We start from the raw sequence: 26,240 nt of genomic DNA on the forward strand, positions 1-26,240 counted from the left end.
GCGAGATTGAATTCTTCATCCTTTCACTGCTTAGGGCCTTGTTGGAAGCCGTGTGCTTTAACCCTTTAAGAGCCACAGGAAAATTTCAAAATTCTTCATTTTTCGTGTTCCTTGGATCATAGCTTCAGTTCTACTCACTCAATCCTCACAATCTAGGGCTTCCTGGAACGGTCTCCGCGAGAGGAAGAGAATGAGGTCGATCATGATAGCCAGCACACTGCCTATCCAGCGCTAGATCGCAGCGACAGTACGAAAAATGCCCCAAATGCGTCCAATTGCGTCCCGCTCCAGATATTTCATTTTACTCGATCGTGGAGTTCCAATTTTTCGCTGTGTACTCTTGACAATATCAACAGTGAAACCCGTGCAAATTCAAGTAAACCAGCGTGACGAAAAGTCTCAAAATTCTCAATACTAAAGTCGCACTGCGCGCTTTTGAAATTGCCGCGATCGCGGCTCAACTTACGAGTGATTTATCTCAGGAACCGTTGCTCGCAGCGCTTCGGCGATTGTTTCTTCCGACAGGTGAGAGTTTTCTCTTCGCCCTGGATATTTCGATCGATGGATTTGAGCGACATTGGACTGAGTTACGATCTTTTGAAGTTTTGCATTTGAATGCGTCGTTTACGACGCATTCAAGTATGGGGCGGCTCTTAAAGGGTTAAGACACCAGGTGTTGGGGTCACATTTGCCGGGACCAGCGTTGGCAACATCAAGGTGCTGGTTCGTTGACAACGAGGGGAGTACGCCTTTCTCAATTCCCACCTCCACATCCTCCACAATACTCTGGTTGGCTTTGCCAGATGACGGAACGAAGCCCGGTCTATGCCTAAGGAGATCCAGCGCCTCAGCTGAGACACGATTGCCTAAGTCAAGGACACATTGTGAGCGACCCTGTGCCTTGAGATTGTTGTGATTATCTGGCACATGGTGACTGGAGGGGTGTGCGAACGTTGTGCACCATAGACTCTGTACTTTACGAAAGAGCAGCCGTCGTGTGTCAAGTCGCTCGCGTGGCAAAAAGTTTGATGCACAAGTCGTGCAGCCAAATATAGTCCTGCTTGGAGTGTGGGCATATCTCGGCTCTATGCGACGTGAACTGTCCATAGCGGTGTGCCTTCCACTAAAACTTCTCTTGGATGGCATCTTTCAAAAGGCTCCGAATATAGGCATCACTCCTTAACCATCAATACTAATGATGATACGATATCAGCTTGGCTGCAGGAAGAATGTTAAAACAGATAAGGCGAGTTGCCTGCAAACAAATTGTAGTACCAGGCTGGTCACTAGTCACGGTGGTCTTTAGTTACAGGTTTTACTGTATGTGTACTGAAGCTGTGTGAGGAGTCTTTCAGGATTTTTTGAAACCATTAGTGGTACTAACTATTCACTGCCTACTGAAAACTGGATAATAGATTCAAAAAATTGAATCTTATGCTAACACATTTAATTATTCTCCCGACGTATGCTTAAACTTTTATTCTGTATGCCTCTTACTTTAGCTGATCATGGAAGATGGAACGTGCAGGAGTATTTGCAGCACTGCTTTCAAACTGCGCCTAAAGCAAGTGATGATTTTGCTTCTCCTCATCAACGTTGTTAAGCCAACAAGAGGGTCAGCATGGACTCACTCCCGGACTACGACAGAGTCGTACACCATTGTTCTTGGTGCAGGTATCATCGCAGCTACTACCAGTTGTCTTGCAAACAGTGAGACTGGAGGGGTCAGTGAAAAAACAACCAATCCACCAGCCAGTATGCCCGACAGTGCACCAACCAGCCCTTCCACCAGCCCACCAACCAGCCCACAAACCAGCCCACCAACCAGCCCACCAACCAGCGCACCAACCAGCCCCCCAACCAGCCCACCAACCAGCCCACCAACCAGCCCACCAACCAGCCCACCAACCAGCCCACCAACCAGCCCACCAACCAGCCCACCAGGTCAGTGACTGCTCCAAAGCCGGGTCAGCCGGTTCAGCAACCCGGTGAGGGGGAGGGAGATACTTGGAACCGTTTGGAAAAAGAATACCGGGTCACTTGTGCCCGGTGGGGAGTCATGTTGAGTACTGTTTTTAACTCTTTTCAGGCGGATGACGTGTATACACTTGCCTGAACCCTATGCCGGTTCTATGATGACGTGTATACACGCGCTTCGGTTTGCGTCGTTTATCGTGGTGAATAGACCGGTGTGCAAACTTTCTTTACTCTGTGAAAGAGCATCTGATCTCCACAAACGACACACCGTTGGAAGGGTATTGAGCCCAGCTTTCCAAAAATATTCTGTTCTTTGCGATAGGATAGATATTGACAGAGGGGCAACAAAATAAACACGGAAATCACGGCATGGAGCGATCGCGAATTTTTTGTTCGTGACTATGCAGTTTGGAGAATGCCAGGGATTTCCCTTTTGCCCAGCGCATGCGTTATGGACATCGAAATAAGCACATGGATCTCAGCTTTGCAAAGCAGTTTGAATCATGAAAATCAGTTGAATTTGAGCAAGGATCCGAAAATGAATGTGTGACTGAGTTGTTGTTTTGTTCCGAGGTGTGGTGGGCCAGTTTGGAGAGGTCGTGAAATTGGCCCTGGTGGGGCTATGGAGCTGAGAACTTCCAGGATGGATATTCTTAGTTCTGATCTTTCCAACAAGCCCAGGATGATGAAATTCCACCCAGGGGAGCTGAAATGAGAACATGTCGTCCTGATCAGTGCTCCCACGCTCCACCAGGAGAGTCCGTGCGCTGGAAAGCAAAGATTACTGGGGGAAACAGGCCAGCATGCAAAGGGTTGAGGGTTGAAACGACTAACCTAAATTCCTTATTGACTAGATTCAATTCTATCGACTGACTATCGACTGGTTATCAACTGACATTGCCCTCATACATGAACACAAATACAGCAAATTTACGCATGTCTTTCATCGTAAGCAATTACGGAACTTGATAGGCGTGACATACCCCAACATCATGTCCAATGAGCAGCAATATATAAGATGCACTGAGGAGCCGATATCCGCAACCGTGGAGAATGCCCATTTGCGCATGCTTGGCCATGCTCTCCCTCTCCCGGATTATGCACCTGCGAGGCAAGCGATGCATGGATACATCACCATTGGCCAACGCGGAAGGAGATGTGTGGCCTCGAACCACACTGCCGAGTGTTCTGCACAGTGACGTGACTCACAGGAAGGCCCACAGCACGGCATGCATCATCCGCTGGACTGTGAATGGCATACGCCGGAGTTCAAATAGGCCCTCCGGAGTGATGAATGCTGTTTTATGCTGGTCTTTGCCCTCCACTGGCACCTGTCAGTAGCCCTACTGCAGCTCTTATGTGGAGAAGTATTGTGCCCGGGTAGCTCAGTCAGTAGAGCATGACACTCTTCATATTAATCGCAGGGTCATGGATTCGAGCCCCACGTGGATCGCCAAATGTCGTCCACTAAAAAAGGACGAGCTACAGTCCTCTTGCGCGACTGCGCCACACAATAAAAGGCCAACTTGTTTGCTTAGAGAGAATATTCTGATCTTGCTTTCATGAGACTAGGGCACAACTAACATCGAAACAAGACGAGACAGGGGAATATATTATGAAGACATAAGGAAAAGTGCGGCGGTGGACACGAAATTGGTGCCCGAGCGTAATACAACTAGTCCCGAATGGGAAGTGAGGCCAAGACGGCAGACGACCAAATATAACTGAGACAAGACGGCAAACGGACGAATACAACGGGGACAAGACGAGAAAGTGCGCATCCAACGGGGACAAGATGCGACAGTGCGTATACGGAGGGGACAAAAGACGGTGCAGCCGCATGTACACAGCAGTCAAAGACAGCGCAGCAGGGTGTACCGCGGTTCAGCAGCATGTACAACAAAGATACACAAACGCAGCGGCAGGTACGACAAAAAGACTTCAAGTACACAAATGCAGCAGCATGTGCGAAAAGAGCTACACGCGCAGCCACATGTACAACGAAGAGCTACAAGCCCAGCCACATGTACAACACTAATGCGCAATAACATCATCCTCCCATTCAATAGAACTCCTTGTTGATGCTGCCTTCAAAGTTCAATGCATTGCAACTCACTTGGTTTGTTGACGTGGACCTATTGCATTATAGGAGATTGTGAGCAGTCACCACACACAACTCATGGTGCCTATCTGATTGCTGGTCCTACGACAGAAGGCAGTAGTATGATGATAGTGTGCTCCAAGGGTAATGACATTAATCCTAACCTTGAAACTCCCAACATCAAATGTCAATTCAATGGTAACTGGACTGTACCCGGTGTAACGCCTAGTCTAAGGCTGCGGTCACACCGAAACCAGCCCCCTTCGGGCTTGTTATCACTGGCGCTCAGCTGGCTTGCGTGTTCCCTGCCGACCGGTCACACCAGATCTTGAGTGGAAAGATCTGTTCGGTCTTTTGCATCTGCGACTGGCTACTGAGTGTTGTGATCAGCAATGTTACCATGGGAGAAAATACGAGCGCAAGGATCTGTTGGGTCGTGTTGTGCCGTGCCGGTGCGAGAACCCTAAGTGCATGGCAAAATAGAACTGTTTCATCCACAATGCAGAATGTCTTGCGGTACATGCATTGATGACTGAACATCTCGCCAGCTCGCCCAAATGGGGATCATGCCCAAACGGAGGAACAAGACACTATGAACATGCAGTCTTCTTAACCCTTTGCATGCTGAGCCCCTTTTCTCCAATCCACTGGCTTTCCAGCGCACTGACTCTCTTGGTGGAGTATGCACTCACAGCTCGGAACGAAATTTATTCTCATTTCACTCCACCTTGATGGATTTTCATCGTCCTGGGCTCGTTGGAAAGGTCAGGACCAAGCGAATCCATCCTGGCAGCTCTCAGCTTCATAGACACATCAGGGCCACTTCCACGTCCTCTCCAAACTACTCCACCGTGCCTCGGAACGGCACCACGACTCAATTTCACATTCTTGTTCGGCTTCTTGCCCAAATTCAACAGATTTTCACAATTCAAACTGCGCGGCAAAGCTCAGATCCAAGCGCCTTTCTTTTTATGTCCATCACGCATGCGCCGTGCCAAAGTGGAATCCCCTGGCACGCTCCTCAACAAAAAGAATTCATGAACAAAAAATTCGAGTTCACTCTGGGCCGTGATGTCCGTGTTCTCGCCGCTCAATGAATTCGTATCCTATCGCAAAGAACTTTATATCCCCGGAAAGATGACGCCAAGACCTTTCCAACGGTGTATTGATTATCGCGGTGCGTTCATGTTTGACGAAGTTACGAAAGTTTGTACACTGGTCTATGCACTGCGATATATCGCGCGAATCTTTTTGCGAGTTAACTTGTACGTAGTGGATCAGGTCATGCATAAAGTGCGAGTTAACTCGCACTCAGCACGCAAAGGGCTAAGAGAGAGAGAGAGAGGGAGGGGGGGGGGAGGGTATATTCATACTCATAGGTTCGAAAGAACCGCACACACACTTTGTTGCAGACAGCGGCAAGCTTTGGCCCTCGTACTTCGAAGAGGGAGCAACCCACTGCGCTACGCTTGCGATTAACAGCAAGCTTCGATTTTTCAAAGGTACGACTTATCACTGGCTCTGGGGTAATGTTCCTGGAACAAATGCCCCATTGCCGACTGAGGGCCAGGGAGCACGCAATCTGCCTTCCTGGGCGAGAAGTGTTCCAGCACAAGAAGCAGCACGAATACATGCTGACAAAGACCACAATCACCACCAGCCGGCACACAGCACTTCAAACACCATCCCCTCCATCCATGTGTTTGCACTGTCCTCCTTTAGCTCTTCACGCTCAACAAATACCACGCACTGCTCATCGTTTTTTTATGCTTCCTCTGGGTTGGCTAGCCCTTCGACTTGACAAAACAGCGATCACCACTGCTATCGTCACCTCATAGAAGTCGCTTCCACCAGTGGATTTTCCTGTCTTTGCAAGGTGTCCAAGGATGGCTGCTGTTGTCACTACAGGCAAATCAGAAGTACTTTAGTGGCTGATGTCCAACCAGATCGTTGGAAAATCGATTTTTCCACTTCAGGGCTGCTGATCGCGATCGCGACTTGGTGACTTCGCAGAACCACGGTTACCTTCATAGAAGATGGCTCTGGAGAGGAAAAGGCAGACCAGAAAAAGGTTACTATTATCTTCAGCACCGATCTCAAGGAGAAAGAAATACAGTCTGTTGTAGCCAAGGCGCAAAATAAATCTCACAACACGATTCGCGATTCGAATATTTCAACAACAAAAAAACTCACCTCTGGAGTAACTCCTGTTTGTGGCCCGAGATCGTTCCCTCCCGCGCCTTGAAAAAATCCTGCAGCTGCATCACAGTCCATGTCTCTCTCGGAGACTCTGCTCCTACCAGCAGGAGGTCCAGCACCGCTTGAAGCCATCGCGAACCACTTGAGCTAAGCAAAAGACATTCCAAAACAAACCTGAAACACACTGTCAAAGATGCTGTCACGTTCAAAAACTAGCTCGATCGCGAGTGAGGTTGCCCCTGTGCTCGAACCCAGTATAATAAGGGGATCGGTGTATTGAAACGCCATCTGTCGCCGAGATATTATATTTACAGTCCACATGAAGATGACAACAAAGTGAGGTTGCCAACTGACAAACGCTCCTTATTCAGTTTCAGTGACTCACTCCGATAAGCACATTTCTAGGCAAATCTTTGGTGCTATTTTGAGTTTGTGCTGGATTGTTGACCCATGATCCATTTTGTTCCCAAGCTCTTCAAAGTCATGTCACTAGGGAAATGTGTAATCCTGCCACTTATTTCTGAATTTGTGTAACTCTATCCTACTGGACACACAGTGGACTGTGGAGCACCACCAACTAATATTCCTGGTGGTAAATTTCCATCTGGAAGTCTAACAACAGCTGGTACGACCCTCACGATAAAGTGTACTGATGGATATACACCTCAAACTGGAAAACAACAGATGATATCCTGCACCAGTGATGGCAAATGGACACCTACACTTTATAAACCTTGCATTCGTGAGTATTTATAAAGTTTTAATTCCCGTAGCTATGCAGAAGACGTTACTTCAGTAACGTCTGGCGCTAGCCAGGGTCCATACAGCTTTAATTTGGTGTTTGTTTGTTTGTGTGTTTGTGTCACGCCTGGCGCTATCCCGTATCTGTCCCGTACCGTACCATCAAACGCACCTGGCCACATACAGCTGGCCGCACTATTCAAATAGGGCTTTCAAACGCAAGATCATAACGTGAAGCAACTTGGAAGAATGAGTATGAATGCGAAGTGTATGGGGGAATGCATGTAGGGCGATAGTGCGGGTTCGAATTCCAGGTAATGCCTGAAAAAAAAGTAAGAAAATTGAAAATTTATAACATCCCTATTCTTTTTTTCCCGTCAACAAGGCGGTAGATGGTGTCGTATTACCCTCGACCGTACCTGTCCCGTACCTGTTCCGTACCTGTCCCGTACCTGTCCCGTACCTCTCCCGTACATGTCCCGTACCGTACCGTACAATCAAAGACGGCTGGCCAGAATGCATATTCAAAATAGGGCTTTCAAATACAAGATCATAACGTGAAGCAACTTGGAAGAATTAGTATGTATGCGAAGTGTGTCGGGGGATGCATGCAGGGCGATAGTGCAGGTTCGAATCCCAGGTTATGTCAAAAAACAAAGAGTAGAAATTTATAAGAATATATACCACCCATTCCCTATGCTTTTTTTTCCTAGGTCATCAAGGCAAAAAAGCATAGCGTAGGGCCCTGAGCTTCCAAGCTCTCTCGTCACAGATACACGATAATTGAATGATATATAAAAATAATAATAAAAATTTGAAACTCGGATGTTGAGCCATAAATAAATGGAAGGCTGTCGGTTAGCGCTACGGAGATGTGTTGAAGCTAGGTGTCAGGACGTCGAATGTTTCAGTACTCTGTCAGTTTTGTGCCTAGTTATTGCACTTTCTGACTGTATATCATGTTACAGTGATGGAGAGTTACTCTTAACTCGTATCCATATGTCTTTTTTCTCTTCCACAATAATAAAAATAAAAATAATAATAATAGTACAGTGGAGATTGGATATAGCGACACTCATTCGGGAGAAAGCAAAATGTCGCTATATTCGATCTGTCACTAAACCCGATCTTCACATTTAGTATGCAATATGTATATCAAAATGACAGAAATGTATTGTAGATATACATGTACATGTGGATAACAGATGTGTATGACTGTACATATATCTTGCATGCAATGTACAAGGACGGTAAAGTCGCCCTGCACTGTGGCTACAACGTGCACTGACACATGATTGAGTGACCCGGAGGTCCGGGCAAGTGGCACAACCATGTACAGTGCGGATCGGCTATACGGTTGTCGGCTATAGTAATATACCTCTTATAGTGATCGTATTCTCAAATTCATTTTCTTAAACCACCCCTTTCTATACATATCGGATCGGCTATAGTAATAATCGGCTATAGTAATATATCGGCTATAATGATACGATTTCTTTGCCAAAATGATTTTATTGCATACATTTTTCATCGGCTAAAGTGATGATCATAAAAAATTATACATCGTACATGGCGAGATCTGATCGCGGCAGTCAGGAGGCGCTGGTACGACTATGATATCCCTCGGAGGGAATTCGAAATGCAGGGGCGTCACAGGGTGGTTGAGAGTGGTACGACCGGAGGTGCGGGGGTGTCCCGCGGAGAAAAAATTCGGATTTTTCGACCAACAGGGCACGTTTTAGCACTCTACATACAGCCGCAAAGGAGGGTTCCCCTAGCACTTATTAGACAATCCCACTCTAGCTAAAAAAACGGTTCTCATGGATTTTTTGGAATTTTCTGTACATCATTATAGCATAGGTGGCCAAGGCAAAAAGGAAGCCATTGCCCTCGAAAAAATCGCAAAATCCGAAGCACAGTTCTAGCGCCAGCCGCTGTGCAAAAACGTATGTCATGTCCTGCGAAAGTGCGCAGTCCAAACGTGGCACGTGTTGTGAGCTGCCTTTGGAGTGAAAAACTTGTCAGCGCCTTCTAGGTTCAGCCTGGTCCCATAGCTCAGTGGTAAGAGCATTGCTCATGACAAGCAGGGTCCCAGGTTCGAGTCCTGGTGGGTCTGGCGTTTTTTTCTCTTTTCAGGCAGTTCACTTCCCCGACTGATCATTTGAATAATAATAATAATAATATTAACTGGTTTTGAGGGAAAGAGACAAACGGGAAAAGTCATGATAATAATAATAATACTTCCTCCGTTAGCACCATATCCCTCACACACTCATACTCAGCCCAAGGCAGCAAGGAATTGTTTTGGAGATAGTATGCTGCTTCGAGTAACTGGTCTTGTAATGCAAAAGCTCGAAGAGCTGGAAAGCTATGCCAGGCCACTGGCAGCAACTGGCTCGCGAGGAGCCGCAATAAACCCACATTGTGCCACAATGGGGTTGCAGGGCAAAGCCAATGCAATTGGCAACAACTGGCTCGTGAAGAGCCGCAACTAGCGAAGCAAGTGACCAGTTAGGAGCGATAGAGGTCCACAAAGCAGCAACACTATCCCCGAACCACCCCCCAAGAAATTATCGAGCAGTGACATTCCTATGCTAGGACTTCTGGGATGGAACATAAACTGTCCGTGCAAAGAATCAGATTAGGTCACTCACTGAGGCAAGCTGAGCCGAGATCTTGGACTTGGTCTCCATTGCAATTCGCATATAGCGTAGACACACATCGCTCTGCCACCTGCCGGCAGAACGAATCAGCGAATCGGGTATCCCTGCCATGGCGGCGGTAGTAGCTGCGCCAATTCGGGATGAGTGTCCCGAGTAGAGTTCGATGTTTGGCACCGCAGCCTTTTCAAGCAGCAAGCGCACAGTACTGGTGAAAACAGCTCTGGATAATGGCACACCCTTGGCAAGTAAATACAGAGGAGTGGATGCGTTTCGACTGCCAATCATCGCCAGGTAGCGTAGCATAGCATACACAGGGCAGTAAGGGCGACCGGCCGGTCCAATGACAATGTGGACTCCCTTTCCAAATTGGTCTGTCTTTGATCTCTTTAGCAGGATGGTCATGCTGCCCGACTCAAATCTGATACACTCTCTTGTAAGGCCCTCTGTAAATTCGGTGCACCTTAGGAAACCAAAGAATGCCAACAGCACAGCAGACTTGAAGAGAACTTTGGTCATGCTCGGGCAACACGGGGAGGTGATCACAGGCATCGACTAATTTCCTTAGAGTTGGCATAGTTATGGGCAATCTAGGCTTTACTGTCTCGGTCCCATGGCACCGTTGAACACCCTTCAACACTCTCTTGAGAAGCCAGGTCTCGATCAGGGTATCCTCTAGACCCTGTTCAATGTGTGCATTCCGTACAGCTTGCAAATAAACAGATATCGTGCAAGGGCGGACAGAGCGAGCAAGAAAAGCGCAAAAGCAGCTGAGGGTAAGATCAGAAGCTGGGTAAGGTTGCAGATTGAAAAGGGAGCAGAAACTGACAAAACGACGCTCACCAGCAGAGTAGGTGCGTCTGGTATTAGCAGCAATTGCACAGGCAGCGTACTTAGTGACTTCGCTCACAAGACTGCTGGAAGACGAGCACGGTCTGGACTCGGCCGGGCTAACGGAGCATGACGTCGAAATTCCTGCATAAGAAGACGAGAAAGGCAATCTGCAATGACATTCTTGGAGCCAGCAATGTGCACAGCGCTAACATGAAAGTTGAACTCATAGCAAACGAAGAACAGTTCGCATAGCAACTTCATCACAGCTGGGGCTTTGCACGTGCCCGAACGGATGCAGTCCACTACCGCCGAGTTGTCGCAGTGTAACCGAATCCGGAGCTTAGCCCATTCGTCGCCCCATGTGGTGCAGGCTGCTACGAGGGCAAACAGCAGTCATCTCTTGAAGACAGCGCGGCACGGCTTCAAAAGTAGACGTGTGTACGTGCTTGCATGCATGAAAATAGCTGCTATGAGGGCAGAGTTCACAGTTTTGTGAGTTACGATATTCGTTTGGGCAGTCAACTTGACATTCGAATGTCGACTCGAGAACGAACGTTCGAAGCTTCTCAGCATTCGTTTGACCACTAGTGCAAACACATGGACGGAGTGGATGGTGTTTGAAGAACAGTGTGCTGTGTGCCGGCTGGTGGTGATGGTGGTCTTTGTCAGCATGTATTCGTGCTGCTTCTTGTGCTGGAACACTTCTCGCCCAGGAAGGCAGATTGCGTGCTCCCTGGCCCTCAGTTGGCAATGGGGCATTTGTTCCAGGAACGTTACCCCAGAGCCAATGATGAGTCGTACCTTTGAAAAGCCGAAGCTTACTGTTAATCGCAAGCGTAGCGCAGTGGATTGCTCCCTCTTCGAAGCACGAAGGCCAAAGCTTGCCGCTGTCTGCAGCCAAGTGTGTGTGCGGTTCTTTCGAACCTATGAATATACCCCCCTGCATGTTCAGAGTGAACTATTTTCTAGTATATTTAACATCCTCAACCCGTCACCACCATGCGCTCTTGGCCGAACTAATGCACGAAGCATAAACACACCAGCACAGCAAGGACACTTCCGTTGACAGATATTGTTTACGCCTCTAGACCGCTGTTTCTTTTCTTCGAGCTCATCGTTAGAGGAGGATAGTAGCAGGATACTAATGATGATATAATATAAGATGATAGACGGTTTATGGTCCGATATTGATGATTGAAGATCTAAGAAAGCAATGACAGTGATTGCGAAATAGATAATATTATCATGATTATATGCCAGTCTGGTAATGCGTTGTACTAGTGGACAGTATTGAAATCATCACTGCATTCGATGCAAATATTGGTATACCTTTGGTTTCAGTATTGGGAAAAAAAAGAGTAAGAGAATCTGGTTGATTTGGTTGCATCTGCGACTGGCTACCGGGTGTTGTGATCAGCAATGTTACAAAGGGAGAAAATAAGAGCGCAAGGATCTGTTGGGTCTTGTTGTGCCGGTGCGAGAACCCTAAGTGCATGGCAAAATTGAACTGTTTCATCCACAATGCAGAATGTCTTGCGGTACATGGCATTGATGACTGAACATCTCGCCAGCTCGCCCAAATGGGGATCATGCCCAAACGGAGGAACAAGACATCTTTCCAGCTCAGCTAGCTATATACCGTGAAACGGATGATTAACTTGTGCCACGCATGACAGCTTCTGTTCCATTCGGCCCAGGCTTAGACACATCAATGCCAATAGCAGCTGATCCTCCATTACATGCTCATTGGCGATTTACGGCCACCTCCAACTGTATCCGCCGTCCCTCAGCTTCCGTCTTCGCAGATCTGGCTCGGCGAGTACATTTTCTCGGCTAGGCTCAAAGAAGTCCCACAGAGCGGTCCAAACACCTGAAGGCAAACCAGTCAGAAACTGGAGCGGCTCAGAGTCTTTCTTTATGTTATTGTACGTAAGCTGTTTTCGGCTTTCTTCACCCCATCGTCCAACTGGTCCACGAGACTCTGTACACGAGCTCTACTTGCTGCCAACTCCTGATGCAGATGCTGCACTTCCATTACAGGACCAGACTGCACTAAGCCAGGTTCCTTTCCAACTCAAAATGCCGTTGCCTCTCAGCAAAATGCTGGTTTGCGAGCATGGGGAGCTCGTGATGCAGACGCTGCACTTCCATGACCGAACTGCACTAGGCTCAGCAAATACTGTTTGCGAGCATGGGGAGCAGAGCGTCCAGACTCCACTCTCTTGCGAAAAGCAAACCTGGTACCCTAGGACAGCTGTTTGGTTTCCTGGACTCATCCTGCCCTTGTAGAGCTGGGCAAAACGATTTCGATTTCGGGATCGAAATGATCGCTGCAACTCAAATATTCAGAGTGACCCTAAAACTACGTCCTTCCTCACGGGGAATAGCCTGGATCCGCTTGCTCCAGGCCGCTGTGGCTCCACACGAGGAAAGGAGTGAAATGACTTGTTTGCTTCGTCCTCCTGTTCTGACAGTGAGGAACGCAGCAATGATCCTGAGAAGGCATCCTGAAGTCGTAAAAAGGAAGATCAAAACAAAAAACAAAACAGCTCAAATCAAAAGTTCTTGTGGCATTTTTTGTAGACAGGCTTGCACTGCGTGTAGATTTCGCGTGCTCTGCACTTCGCATGCGAGAAGTCACGCACAGCCGAGGTGATGTTGGTCGCGTGTGTGCAGCAGGATCCCACGCGACTGCGGAGTTGCCCCCTTGCTCGAAGCCAGACAATAATAAGGGGATCGGTCTATTGGAAGAGGATTCCATAGGGGATTGCAGAAAAAAATTCTAAAAACCCCCAACATTTGACCCATCTATGGCCAAAGCTAGAAGTCCATCTTTTTCTGAATGGACTGTAAGTTAACCTGCCATGTACTATCAAGCCATAAAGCTCTCCCTGCCATGTACTAACCTATACTCGAAACGGCAAGACGTTGACCTGAATAGAGCTACCAGTAATTCACAAGAGGCAGATATAACAAGAATGTTTTGTGAGGGACATGGTTGTTCTCGGTCCGCCAAGTTAACATTGGCACTTATCTTTGCACTTGATTTTTCGGTGTTCTGCCTGCATCATACGGCATGGAACCACTGATTCACGATCCGAACATAACCATTGACCATTGCATCCGACAACAGGACAGCACAAATCATCACAGAAGTTGCAATCGGTTCGTTTTAGTCGTTTGACTTGAGCATTTCCGTCAACACAAGACGATTTCCAGTCCGTAAAAGAAGTCTGAATGTTTCCACTCCAGGGCGATGGAGAATAGTTCCTGCCTACTTGTGCAGGTGACTGATGTCAGTGATTGCAACGATTGTTTACCCCAGTGAGGTATAGTCTCATTAGAAAAGTTGAAAATATGCTCCTGGAGCTTAAATTTCAGTCAGCTCGTACAGCGCCTAGTGAATAGTTATCACCAGAAAATTGCTGAAGAAGAAACTGCAGCTCATGCCAGCACCAACATCTCTAATGCGAGAAAAATCCGGCGGACACGCTCTGAAACTCACCGAGGACCTGGCAAGGGAGCTGATCTAAATATACAGCGAATCATGGGGGCCCTCTCGTGTAACATACTTTTCGGAAAGCTCGTGGAAAAGAGCTTCTCCTGCTCCAGAGAGTCTTTGCGACACTGGTGCAAGGTGTTAGGTGCAGCAACCGGACTGAGTTGCTTGCTGACATGTAAATCATCATGTGGCCGGATATCTGCAAAAATGGACCTTCCGTGAAAATTTGGCAAAGATGAGTTTTTTAAGGAATCTTGTTCAGTGTCATTACCACGTGTACCAGAGAAATTTTCGGGTTATCGTCTGAATCTCGACCCAGCTCAGTCGCATCATCTCGAGTGATCCCAGCAGCGTAAAATTCCTCGTCGTCAGTACTGAGCAGAAGAGCATCGTCAGGAAGAAGCCTGACGACCTCCTGAACAATAGATCGCAGCTCGGTAGCTATTGTCGATCTCAAGAGGTGACAAGTGACAAGACAGCGCGAAGCTTTGCGTGCCAACGTGGCACAAAAAATGTCCCGGCAAAAATCGAGCTTCACTCCAAATGAATAATCTTCACGGAAGGTCGAATCTCGCAGAAAACCAGCCATGTGTATGTATTGTTTTCTGATCGTGGTATGCTTCAAGTGTTTGTATTTTCTTCTTGAGACAAATGTGAAGATAAGCGCCAATTTTAACTTGGCGGACCAAGTTTATGGCTGTATTCTTATCTGCTGCTTCTATTTTCAGCGATACTTCCGACTGTGACATACAACACCACTTCAACTTCAATAACTGCGACTTTTTCTATGTATGAACCAATGACTGGAAAATTCTGTGTGAAACATAATGGATCCTCGACACCAGTTTGTGAGAAAACGTTTAGTGTACAAATAACTGGCCTCCGGCCATACACAAACTACTCATTGTTTTCCTACACAAAAACAGATGACCTACAATCACAGAATACTGCTACTGTGATCGTGAGGACCAACGCATCGGGTAAGCTACCTCGGCAAAATGTATGTCAATCATTTGCACTTCAACTCAGCACCTCTGTGCATGTTGTACACTTCAATATATTTTCAGGTAGGTTTCCTTTGGGGTGTAGATCGACTGTACAAAGCCTTTGAAACAGTTTCTGACCGGAACCTTGAAATTGGCATACCCCTCAAAGATGGTCAAAACATCACATGATTTTTGGGTCTACAAACAAGCCACGCTACAGCGTACACGAACAAGCTACGAGCGAAACTCCATCAAGCCAACATTGCCTCACCGTAGAAGAGTTCCTAGGGCAGCACAGCTTAGCCACACCAGCACCCCAGAAGACGAGGACCATCACCCCATGACTACACGACTGATCGTCTTGAAAATAGCCAAATTACAAGCGCTGGTAAAACAGCGAGCTACGTCCGCAACTAGCAAGAACTACACACCGGCAGATAGCTCTTGCGTCCCCAAAATACTTCGGTGTGACATATGATGCAAGATGGTCTGAAGTTTTGCGGGCAGTTTTTGAAATTTGCGGCAAGAGAAACGATGACATCACGAGTTACTTCTGGATAACCCTTATTCACTCACTATTACAGTTTGGTCCATTGACCCCCAGTGTGGCTTGGATATTGGGCAAAATCCACAAAACGGCTAAAATACGCCCTGAAACAAGGTACGAGAATGAGGGGTCACTGCTGCTCACAACAACACAGTACAGCCAAACCAACTACAGTATGTTTGCACGCCATTCCAAGTTACCTTGTATTGCTCATTGTCAGAGTTGAATCTCTAACATGGCACAAAGTCTAAGGTTTTAACGAGGAAAATCCATCGTTAAAGAAATGTTACTGGAGTTCCACTTCTCTCTTCTGCACAACGACGAGTGAGTGATGGCAGGACCGTTAATTGTGCCCGCCAAGTTGGGAATTTAGCAAATGTGGCCATCTTTCTGTGACGGTACGGTGCAGGACATGCACGGGATCGTGGGCCAGTCATGGCGCATCACGTGATGATGGTCCTACCACACACACAGACATACGAAATAACGCGGTGTGGACCCTGGCTAGAGCCAGGCACTACTAAGGTAACGTCTTTTGCATAGCGTCGGGAATAATCAAGTTTGGAGCTCTCCAACAACCGTGCACGAGCCGCATCTAACCTCGTAGCAGGAAAGCACACACGGATCCATATGCATTTTCACAAGGCTACCAGCACTTAGGCATCTTGGGAATAATCCTTGCCGCACAGGAGCTCAAATGAAGCCGCCACAAAGCATCACTTACTGAATAACAGCACATGACGAGAAAGAAGAACAGGTCCACAACAAAAATCAGCATGGACTGCACCAGTAGCGGAAGATCCCGCAGAAAATCCTCGGGTACTGGGCAGCTACTTTGGGCAAGTGCTGTGAGGATGTAGGGTCATAATGGATAGCCAAAGTGGAGTCTGCGCATCTTGATAAATGTACCAGGTGGTGAAATAAGTAAAAAGTTAAAACTGTAAACCCCTTGTTGAAAGTCTTCGGTGAAGCATGCGCTCTGGTACTGCACATACTCTGCGAGCAAATGATCAGACGGCAGTGTTTCTCCTGTTGCAAAACCTGGTGAAGAAGTGCCTTGGTCCTAGTGGTGACTCAACGAGGCCTATCGCACAGCGTGGATAACGCCGTGTATGCACATTGCTGTAAAAAGTGATTAGTGGCACCCTAATATTCCATGGACAGCTGGTCCTGGAGAGGAACAGCCGACAGAAAATCTTATCTCAGGAGCGCAACCGCACTAATGCACCAGAGATGATGCTCAAAATGAAACAGTACTAGCCACAACGCAAGCAAAAACCACATCTTCTGGTACCAGTGTGGTCAGACATAAATGTCTCACAGGGGCTTCGGAAGGTATTCTTGTGTGGTATGGTCAGCCATCTGAAGTACAAGTTACTCATGGGGGAGCGGTGGATGAGCCAAAAACGTCGCAAATTTAGAGCCCAGGTCAGTGTATTTTTTCGTTCATGGGGTATTGATGGTGAGAAGGAGAGCTCTGTGCTAGAATAACATTGCAGCCTAGATCGCGTGTGAGGGCAGGTGTGTATTTACCACCACACTGCCAGGTGTGTTTTTATCACCATTTGAATCAATCATGGGGTACCGGGGCAAAGAGTGGTACGGTCAATACCGTGGTGACTGTACCGTGTCCGACGCCCCTGTCTCAGTGTGCCTTTCCAAATGTCCCGATGGAACAAGCAGTCCTCATTCTGTGGTTGGTCATGAACTGAAATCACAACATTAATCAGAATGATTTTGCCGAATTCTCTTCATTTAATGTTTTTCTCTGCCGTCAAAGACTGCGGTGTCCCCAAGAATCCAACTGGAGGTACCTACGTGTTCACGTCTACAAAGCAAGGAGCTACTGCAACAGCTAAGTGTAATGACACATGGTCCCTCAAACGTACCTCCGGCAACTCTATCTCATGCACAGTAGCTGGTATGTGGTCACCTCTTGATTCACCTTGCATTCGTAAGTAGTCAAAACGTCATTATTGGTATGATATTACTAAGCCTTTGAGAGCCTTAATTGGGAGTTTCTGTATAAACGATGAAACAATGGAGGTTCATGATTTCACAACAAAGACTAAATGTTCATGTACAACTACCCCCGTATACAAACAAATTCGTGACTTTTTTTTCAGCGGTGTTTTTGAGCAACCTGCTCAATGAACCGCGCCAAAGGCTGTCATCGATGACCCACATTCATGTCGAGGTAAGTTTGGTTGATCTCGAACAGATTCTCCACGGAAGCCATGCGCGTGAGGACGTTGCTGACAGGAACTCACGAGTTGATTGAAAAAACTAACACTTACTCGCTCGAAACTGACACAGTGACGAAGTGGAGCCAGCAGCTGGAACACAGAGTCACGCGGCACTCGCTGCCCTGAAGTTCAGTAGGGATGTCAGCGAACGCACTGCGCAGGCCTCTGCGCATGCATTGCGTCATCGATTTTTTGAACGTGATCGCGGAAGACAGAGAGAACATGGCCGCGGTCTGTTTGCACCGCTGGGAGTCGTAAAATTACTGTTCTTCTGTCCCCGCGACCATTCAAATCATACGCGATACTCGAGGACCCACAAACTCACCACGTTCTCCCAGGTCGATTTCTCTGAAAGTTTGCACATCGTGAAACACCAGTATGAGAGGTGTTCAGGCCAATTTTCAAGGAATTTCCCTGGTTGGATCGTTCCAAAATCGGACTTCCAGTTCTCGCTCGCGGCCATTTCTTGCGCGATGGAAGCGCCCTGCCCTGGTGAGTAACCAGCATCGCGCTTGGTAGAGAGTTGCTGCAATCAGCTCCCTGATGTCTTCGCTGCCATTGTCAGAAGCGATGGACCATGAATTTGTTTGAGAGTCTCTGGATGCTGCTATTCCTCAGCCTAGTTTTCAGCCATTCCGTGCATCTTCTTCGCACGATTTATTTTGCAAAAAAATGAAAGTGTTCATGAGTTTTCTTGTCGGCCGCGCGTAGATGGGCCAGGCTGACCTGCGCAGATGGGCTGCGCAGTGCGTTCGCTGAAGCTGGCCAGGCTCGTAGGTCTACTTATGGTGCACGGCCTGCAGCGTGAGACCATAAGACGGTTCCGCTCGCACGACAAGATGAAACATTTCAGTCGTAGTGCAACCAGCGCAGACTCCAGATCGGAATGTCGACGACCTGGCTTTCTTCGCCTCTCTCCAGTCAGACGTCTCCTTTGTTGCGAAGGGGAATGGCAGGACCTCCTCGAAGCCGTTGTAAAATGCTGGGAGGAGTATACTGCCGAGAAAATGCGAAGCCTGTGGATGTGCTTGTAGTACTCGTTTCACGGCATAGTTGAGGTCGCGGGCTGGAACGACTGAACAGTCGACATCGATTCGTACGCAGCTCTGGAGATGAAGAGGAAGTAGCCAGAGTGCCGCGTTGAATCATCACTCCGCTGACAAAAAGCTGAACGAAATGCGAGCGGAAGCAGCGACTATTGGCGATGCGGAGTCAGCGCCGTCAGGTGACAATGACACAAGTGACGAAGACTCTGAATAGACTCAATCTCATTCGTCTGAGTTGCTTTTTTCTTCGTATATAGCTTGCAAACAGGTTATACAATGCCACGAGTGTTATTCCAAGTCAAACGGAACAATTCCAGAGCTGTGTGAAGCCTTCCAAAGAAAGTCACGAAGTTGTTGTATACGGAGGAAGTAGGATGGCAATAAACAGAATCAGCTGAAGCGACATGTTGCGCCTGTTCAAATGTTCATGTACTGAAGGATTTACTGACGGATTTTGTCACCGGTGTTTGCTACTACATGTATGTACAAGATAAATACAAATTTGTTATTGCATTTTGCAACTTTGTAACTGGGGACTACATGAAACCAAAGTGATGAGCACTTATATAATTTTAACCTGGAAAAGAAAGGGGAACAGAATGATAAGGAGTATATGGTTCATGCGAAAAGTCAAACATGTTACTGTTTGTACCAAGCTGGCTTCTGAACAGACCCGCCAGATCGTTTCAGCTGCTTCTGCAAACTTTCAAGCTGCGGTTTTATGTCCTCGGACGGTGGGAACAGGGATGGGAGGTCAGGGAGCTTGTTCATGATGAGCCTGGCCTTAAGCCGCTCACAGTCCAGAAAAATGCTGGGGAAAGTCAAGGATCTCGCAGTCCTAATTTATACATACTAATAGTTACAGTGGAGATCTGCAACTACAATCAGCTTCTACTTTGCAACATTAACGGATTAGTCCCCTTTTGTCGATTGATGGATCAATCGGTAGATTCGGCTCTGTTCTTCTTTCCTTTCGTTCTTGTTTTGAATTGTATGCTGAACTCATTGGATTTCTTTGTATTCTGTATCTCGTTATCGTTATATTTTCCTCTAGCCCTCTCGCTTAGGATGAGCTTTCTTTTTTAATTTTTTATGGCAGCTTAAGCGAAGGCTATATACCTGCTTTATGCAGGTTGATGCCAACGCGAACAAGCAAAATAATAATAATAATAATAATAATTTAAAAATTCGACGAGGAGACAATAATTTTAATATGGCAATAAGTAGGACGAGCTGAAGCGACATGTGGACTACTTTATTAACAATGTAAGCGATGGAGACGATGCAAGAAACAATCTAAAGGGTAAATAAAATACATGTAAGAAGAAAAAGGGCAAAGGAAAAAAAGATGATTCCATCGCTTACATTGTTAATAAAGTAGTCCACATGTCGCTTCAGCTCGTCCTACTTATTGCCATATTAAAATAATAATAATAATAATTTTAAACTCGGATGTTGAGCCATAAATAAATGTAGAAGAGAAAAGGACATATGGATACGAGTTAAGAGTAACTCTCCATCACTGTAACATGATACTATATACAGTCAGAAAGTGCAATAACTAGGCGCAAAACTGACAGAGTACTGAGACATTCGACGTCCTGACACCTAACTTCAACACATGTCCGTAGCGCTAACCGACAGCCTTCCAACTTGGAAGGTTCAAGGTTTTGGAAAGACCAAAGAGGGGAAGGCAAGCGCAACGAAAACGAGCAAAAGCTACAGTCCCAACGGAACAAAGAATGTCGATTGTTACTGGATGATGACGAGACAAGTACGATATTTGACAAAGCGGTCTAACTACAATTCGAAGCAGCAAAGCAGCACACCACCCAACTTGGGTGGGTCATAAATATCAAAGATAAGTAAAGAAAGGGAAGCTTTGCGAAAACGAATTGTACAAGCCGAAAGCCAAACTCCTACAGTACTCCTCATGCATGACATTGTGATGGACTAGTTGTGCTGCTTTGCTGCTTCGAATTGTAGTTAGACCGCTTTGTCAAATATCGTACTGGTCTCGTCATCGTCCAGTGACAATCGACATTCTTTGTTCCGTTGGGACTGTAGCTTTTGCTCGTTTTCGTTGCGCTTGCCTTCCCCTCTTTGGTCTTTCCAAAACCTTGAACCTTCCAAGTTGGAAGGCTGTCGGTTAGCGCTACGGACATGTGTTGAAGTTAGGTGTCAGGACGTCGAATGTCTCAGTACTCTGTCAGTTTTGCGCCTAGTTATTGCACTTTCTGACTGTATATAGTATCATGTTACAGTGATGGAGAGTTACTCTTAACTCGTATCCATATGTCCTTTTCTCTTCTACAATAATAATAATAATAATAATAATAATAATAATAATAATAATAATACGAAGTCTGAAGAAAGCGTTGAACGGTCTCTGCTGGGATGACGACTACACCATAGCTCAGTGGTTAGAGCATCGCTGGCTACAAGCGAGGGTCCCTGGTTCGAGTCCTGGTGGTGACAGTCAATTTTTTCGTCAGACTTTTCCCGTTTGTCTCTTTCCCTCAAACCAGTTAATAATAATAATAATAATAATAATACGAAGTAGTGGTTGCGACTTCGGCGATGACTTGTAAGAGAGGTTTGCTCCCCACACCGGAGCTCGCGCTATTCCGCCGACTTTACTTGACACTTGACTGACTCACGACTGCCATCCAGAGCACACGAGAAGTCCATCGAACCTTCGACTCGGCAAACCTGCAAGAAAGCAACTGATGAGGGGTGAATTCCCCGAAACACTGTGTATTGAGCAGGGAGTGGTGCTTTCTTGTAGGTTTGCCGAGTCGAAGGTTCGATGGACATCTCGTGTGCTCTGGATGGCAGTCGTGAGTCAGTCAAGTGTCAAGTAAAGTCGACGGAATAGCGCGAGCTCCGGTGTGGGGAGCAAACCTTTCTTACAAATCATCGCCGAAGTCGCAACCACTACTTCGTACTGTTGTGCCCAGCGCGGGCTTGCGACTAGTTGGTTTGGAGGTGACAGCGTTGCAAATGACCGAGGGTCCTCGACGTCTGTCTCACCGTCCAGGAGCGACACTGACTCACGCTGCTATCTGGTGTTCACGAGGTGTTTATCGCGCTGGAAGCGGAGCGTCTCTGTAAGTTTGTATCCCTGGTGATGTTTGTGCCTGGAGAGCACTATATAAGTGATGCTCTTCAGGCACAATCTTCCTCAGCCTACTCAAGCTCAACTGATGAGGGGTGAATTCCCCGAAACACTGTGTATTGAGCAGGGAGTGGTGCTTTCTTGCAGGTTTGCCGAGTCGAAGGTTCGATGGACTTCTCGTGCGCTTTGGATGGCAGTCGTGAGTCAGTCAAGTGTCAAGTAAAGTCGGCGGAATAGCGCGAGCTCCGGTGTGGGGAGCAAACCTTTCTTACAATAATAATAATAATAATAATAATAATACAAAAAAAAGTATTGTCTACGCATGCATCTACGCAAGAGTCACCACCAGCCAATTAGGACATGTGTCAAAGTATTGAACGTTTTCGTTCCCTTCTTGTCAAAATACTACAGGGAATGATGGAAATAAGCTAAAAGACTACAACTATAAGGAAAAGAAGTTCAGAAATATATCACTCCAATTATGTGTAGAAGTGACACGAAAAAAATAGAGGTGAAGAATCAAGAAAACAGCATGTAAATCCAATAAGTGACAAAAACGTAGTGACAAGAAAAAGAGAGAAATATCAAGAGATCTATTTCGCACCTTCACGACGAACAGTGCCAAACAACTGCAAAGACAACAAGGGAAGGAAACGAAAACGTTCAATACTTTGACACATGTCCTAATTGGCTGGTGGTGACTCTTGCGTAGATGCATGCGTAGACAATACTTTTTTTTGTAATATTTTCTGCCTCCGTCCTACTTTCAAATAATAATAATAATAATAATAATAGTTACAGTTCTCAAGTCACTCATGGACAGGTCCATGGGTTTAACGCACCTGTCAATGAAATCCAGCCAGAAAAATCTACAAAATGCATTTTAGTATTGTTAGAACTTATTCAGAAAGTGGTGGACATCACGCAACTGCATTGTAAATAAAACAGGGTTTGTCAACTGACAACCGCTCTATTCGGTTGCAATTCACTCTTGGCGCATGCGCTGGATGAAAATTCTTTTACTAGTGATGTCGAAATATTATTGATGTTTCGGGCAAGTCACCCATCGTCAGAACAATTTACAAGGGTCGAACCTGGCCTTTTATAACGAAAGCAAGCGAGAGCGTATGTATATCCATGTACAAAACAAGTGAAACACACAATAGTCCCACGAAATTGAGTGTATGAATTCGCATGTACAACAGACAAAGAGAAGTGCGCTGACAGAGTGGGTATGCAAGAGCTCAGCAGATAACGCCCAGGAAATGTGTGTATGAAGGTGTATACCACAATCATTGTGTGTACAACCCTGTACAGACACAGCAAGATTTAGCAGTTTCAATGTGAGGGTGCTAGCACCTTCAAAGGCCATCCGAAGGCGATATTGATCTCCGGATGACACTGTCGAATCTCGATCGACTCCCTGATTTTCTTCTGGCCATCCGTGTTCCCACAGCCAGTACTTGGGCCTCAATGAAAATCACATATGTGCTCCTGATGGTTCCGTGCTGCTGGTAATCAGTAGCCATGTGTTTACCCCACGGTTTGTTGAGTATCCTGTGACGTGCTTCGTAGTGGTGTTGAGTATCCTGTGACGTGCTTCGTAGTGGTGTTCCTCGAAACGGTTTCTTGCGACCCTTAAGGTCTCACCGATATGTACAGGAAGCCTAGTGACAGTGGCGTCAACGTGGACTTTCATTCCCAAGTGCCTCGCTCCGTCAAGTATGCGGTCGGTAAGCAGCACGTCATCAGAGCTCGAAAAAATTCGCCTATGAGAGTCTCGATATGACGAAGAAATTGCTGGGAAGCAACAACTACCGTATTTTCCGGGGTATAAGCCGCACTTTTTTTGCCTAAAAATCGGACCAAAATCGCCCCTGCGGCTTATACACCGAATATGCTTGGGCGAATGAATGCTTAGCATACATCAGTATGCCTGCTAATGTCATGTGACATGTCATTCGACTCAGCTTCACGCCTGTGTTGCTATCCCGGCACTTTTACTAGTTTTAGTGCGCGGGCTACACCATACAGTACGCGATACGGGGACTCTATTTTGCGTACTGCAAGTGCCGGTTTACACCAACGGGCCGTATGAAGAAACCATCAATTTCCTAAGTATGCAAATGGGTGGATGAGTCATGGAAGGCCATCCCAACTACAATGGTCGCCAAATCATTCAAAAAGTGCTCAATTTCAAATGCACTGGACGGCACTGAAGATGACATGATCTTTGAGGACCACAATGATTCAGACTCCGGCAGCCATGAAGACGGCGACGGCATTGCTGCAGAGGTAGCTTTGATCAACATCAGTGGCAGCGAGACTGAAGATAGTGCAGATGACATGGAGTGATATGTATTCAACACAGCAATACACCAACATCTCTGCAGCAACCTGCGGTGCACTAGCACTTCATAATCTGATCTAACATGGTATTTAGCTCCATAACCATAATAAATTTGTAGAAAGGCCATTTGTGAATGAGTGTGAAAAATCTTGGTTTGTGGGTGCGGCTTATACTCCGAATACCAACTTTTAGTCAATATTATGCCTCAAAAAGGGGGGTGCGTCTTATACCCCGGTGCGGCTTATACCCCGGAAAATACGGTACACACTGACCAACCACCAAAATCTCAATCCCTTGACAAGGCATCCAGAATCCCTGGATTTCTCTCAAAATCCCTGAACGGCACAAAAACAAGCGAAAAAGAGCTTTTCCCGCCAAAAACCACGTTCGACTCTGCAGATCTGCGTACTTGTACTGCACAGTTCGACCCTGCAGTGCAGTTCGATCAGTCGGCACCCGCCTGTCAGTGTAGATCTTGCAGCCTATTGTAGGCTGTTCAGATCTTGAAAGTGCCGTGCACAGTTCGAAGTGCGAGTGGGCACCGTACATAGTAATTTTTTGAAAAAACCGGGACATTCGAGTAGAATCCATGGAGTTTTCAGGAAAATCCTGTATCAGACCAAACTGTGACTTTTCCGGGAGTTTGCTTGAAATCTCCACGACCTGGAAGTAGTGTGGATTTCCCGGGATTTTCCCCGGGAAAACCGGGAGTGTTGGCCAGTATGCAACTATCCCGAGGCAATCGAGATTGCTCGGATAAGTTGCCACACTGCCCAACGACGTGAGCCATACTGAAGCTACCCTTTCGCTCAGAAGACATTCAGCGGAAAGGGAAGCATTTAGTCGAGCGTTCGGGGTTCCCGGTCAATGTCGTGCCTGAACACACTCCCAACCTCGAAGATGCCCTCGTGAAGTCAGCGCTGAATCCAGCCAATTGCAGCGTGACGCAAGAACGAGTAAGGCGCCGACAACAGCGGAGGCGGGGAAGACGGCTCAACCCCTGCATTTCATGCTCCTCTGGTTTGCTGAGCTGCATGCGTGTTTCCCCGGGCATTATCTATATTATTTGATATGAAGTGTGCAGTTGCTTGTCATGAGAAATGCTCATGACAAGCAAGGTCCCGGGTTGGAGTCCTGGTGGGGTTGACAATTTTTTTTCGCTTTTCTGGCATTTAACCATTTCCATTTCTCTTGCAATGTGTTCGTGTTAACATAGGGCGCGTTCGAATTGTCACCCTTTGACCTTTCGATCATCTTTTTTTTCTGCGGAGGTGGCCTTATTGGCCTCTTCAGAAAAATGAAGCTCCTCGAAACTCCTCGAAACTCCACAACCTCACCCGATGGGAGAGGTGGATTAGTTTCGAAGAGTTTGGAATAGCTACATGAGCCGCAATCAGCGAAAACGACCCTTAGAGGTTTCGTAATTTTTTCAAGAAAAAGGTCCATTTGTGACGTTCAACGATTTTTGATCGCGCTGCGAACAGCGCGACGAGTTCTTCTTGAACTCCTTGCTTGAATTTATTTGAAGTTGGTTAGTTGAAGTGGTGTCGAGTGGCGACTCGAGTGTACCTTGATCTTGTTGCGATGGCTGCGGACGCCAGAGCTGTTCGCAGAGCACACGCGGCAGTCATTGTGTACAGCTAGCTCGAGCCTGGTGGGGAGTGGATGCTGAAGTAGCCGCTGAAGTTCAGAGTGAGGATGAGACATTCTTTGGTTCCGACATCGATGTCGACAGCGAGGCGGAATCGCAGCCGTCATCTCCTGCTGCGTTGCGGCTCAAGGTGGTCGATGACTCATCAGAGTCGGAAGATGAGGAGTCATCACCTGAAATAAATTCTGCATGGCCAGGAATCGAGGACATCTGAGAGTTGTAATTTTTGTACTCCTCCGAGGTGTGATTTTTGGCGTGCTGGGCCAAGCACAAGGAAGCTAT

General features: G+C 46.8%; 1 protein-coding gene across 1 annotated transcript in view; it reads left to right on the top strand.

Moving 5' to 3' along the window:
- The window catches only part of LOC135827824 (tyrosine-protein phosphatase Lar-like), a 183,464-nt gene that overhangs the window by 4,513 nt on the left and 152,711 nt on the right, over positions 1 to 26,240 (top strand). Inside the window, exons 2-5 of the mRNA XM_065340253.1 lie at positions 1,503 to 1,944; positions 6,834 to 7,019; positions 14,743 to 14,994; positions 17,328 to 17,501. Coding sequence (XP_065196325.1) covers positions 1,503 to 1,944; positions 6,834 to 7,019; positions 14,743 to 14,994; positions 17,328 to 17,501 — 1,054 coding nt within the window. The remainder of the gene's footprint in view (positions 1 to 1,502; positions 1,945 to 6,833; positions 7,020 to 14,742; positions 14,995 to 17,327; positions 17,502 to 26,240) is intronic.

This window comes from Sycon ciliatum, chromosome 12, assembly GCF_964019385.1.
Source record: "Sycon ciliatum chromosome 12, ocSycCili1.1, whole genome shotgun sequence".
Lineage (NCBI taxonomy): Eukaryota > Metazoa > Porifera > Calcarea > Leucosolenida > Sycettidae > Sycon > Sycon ciliatum.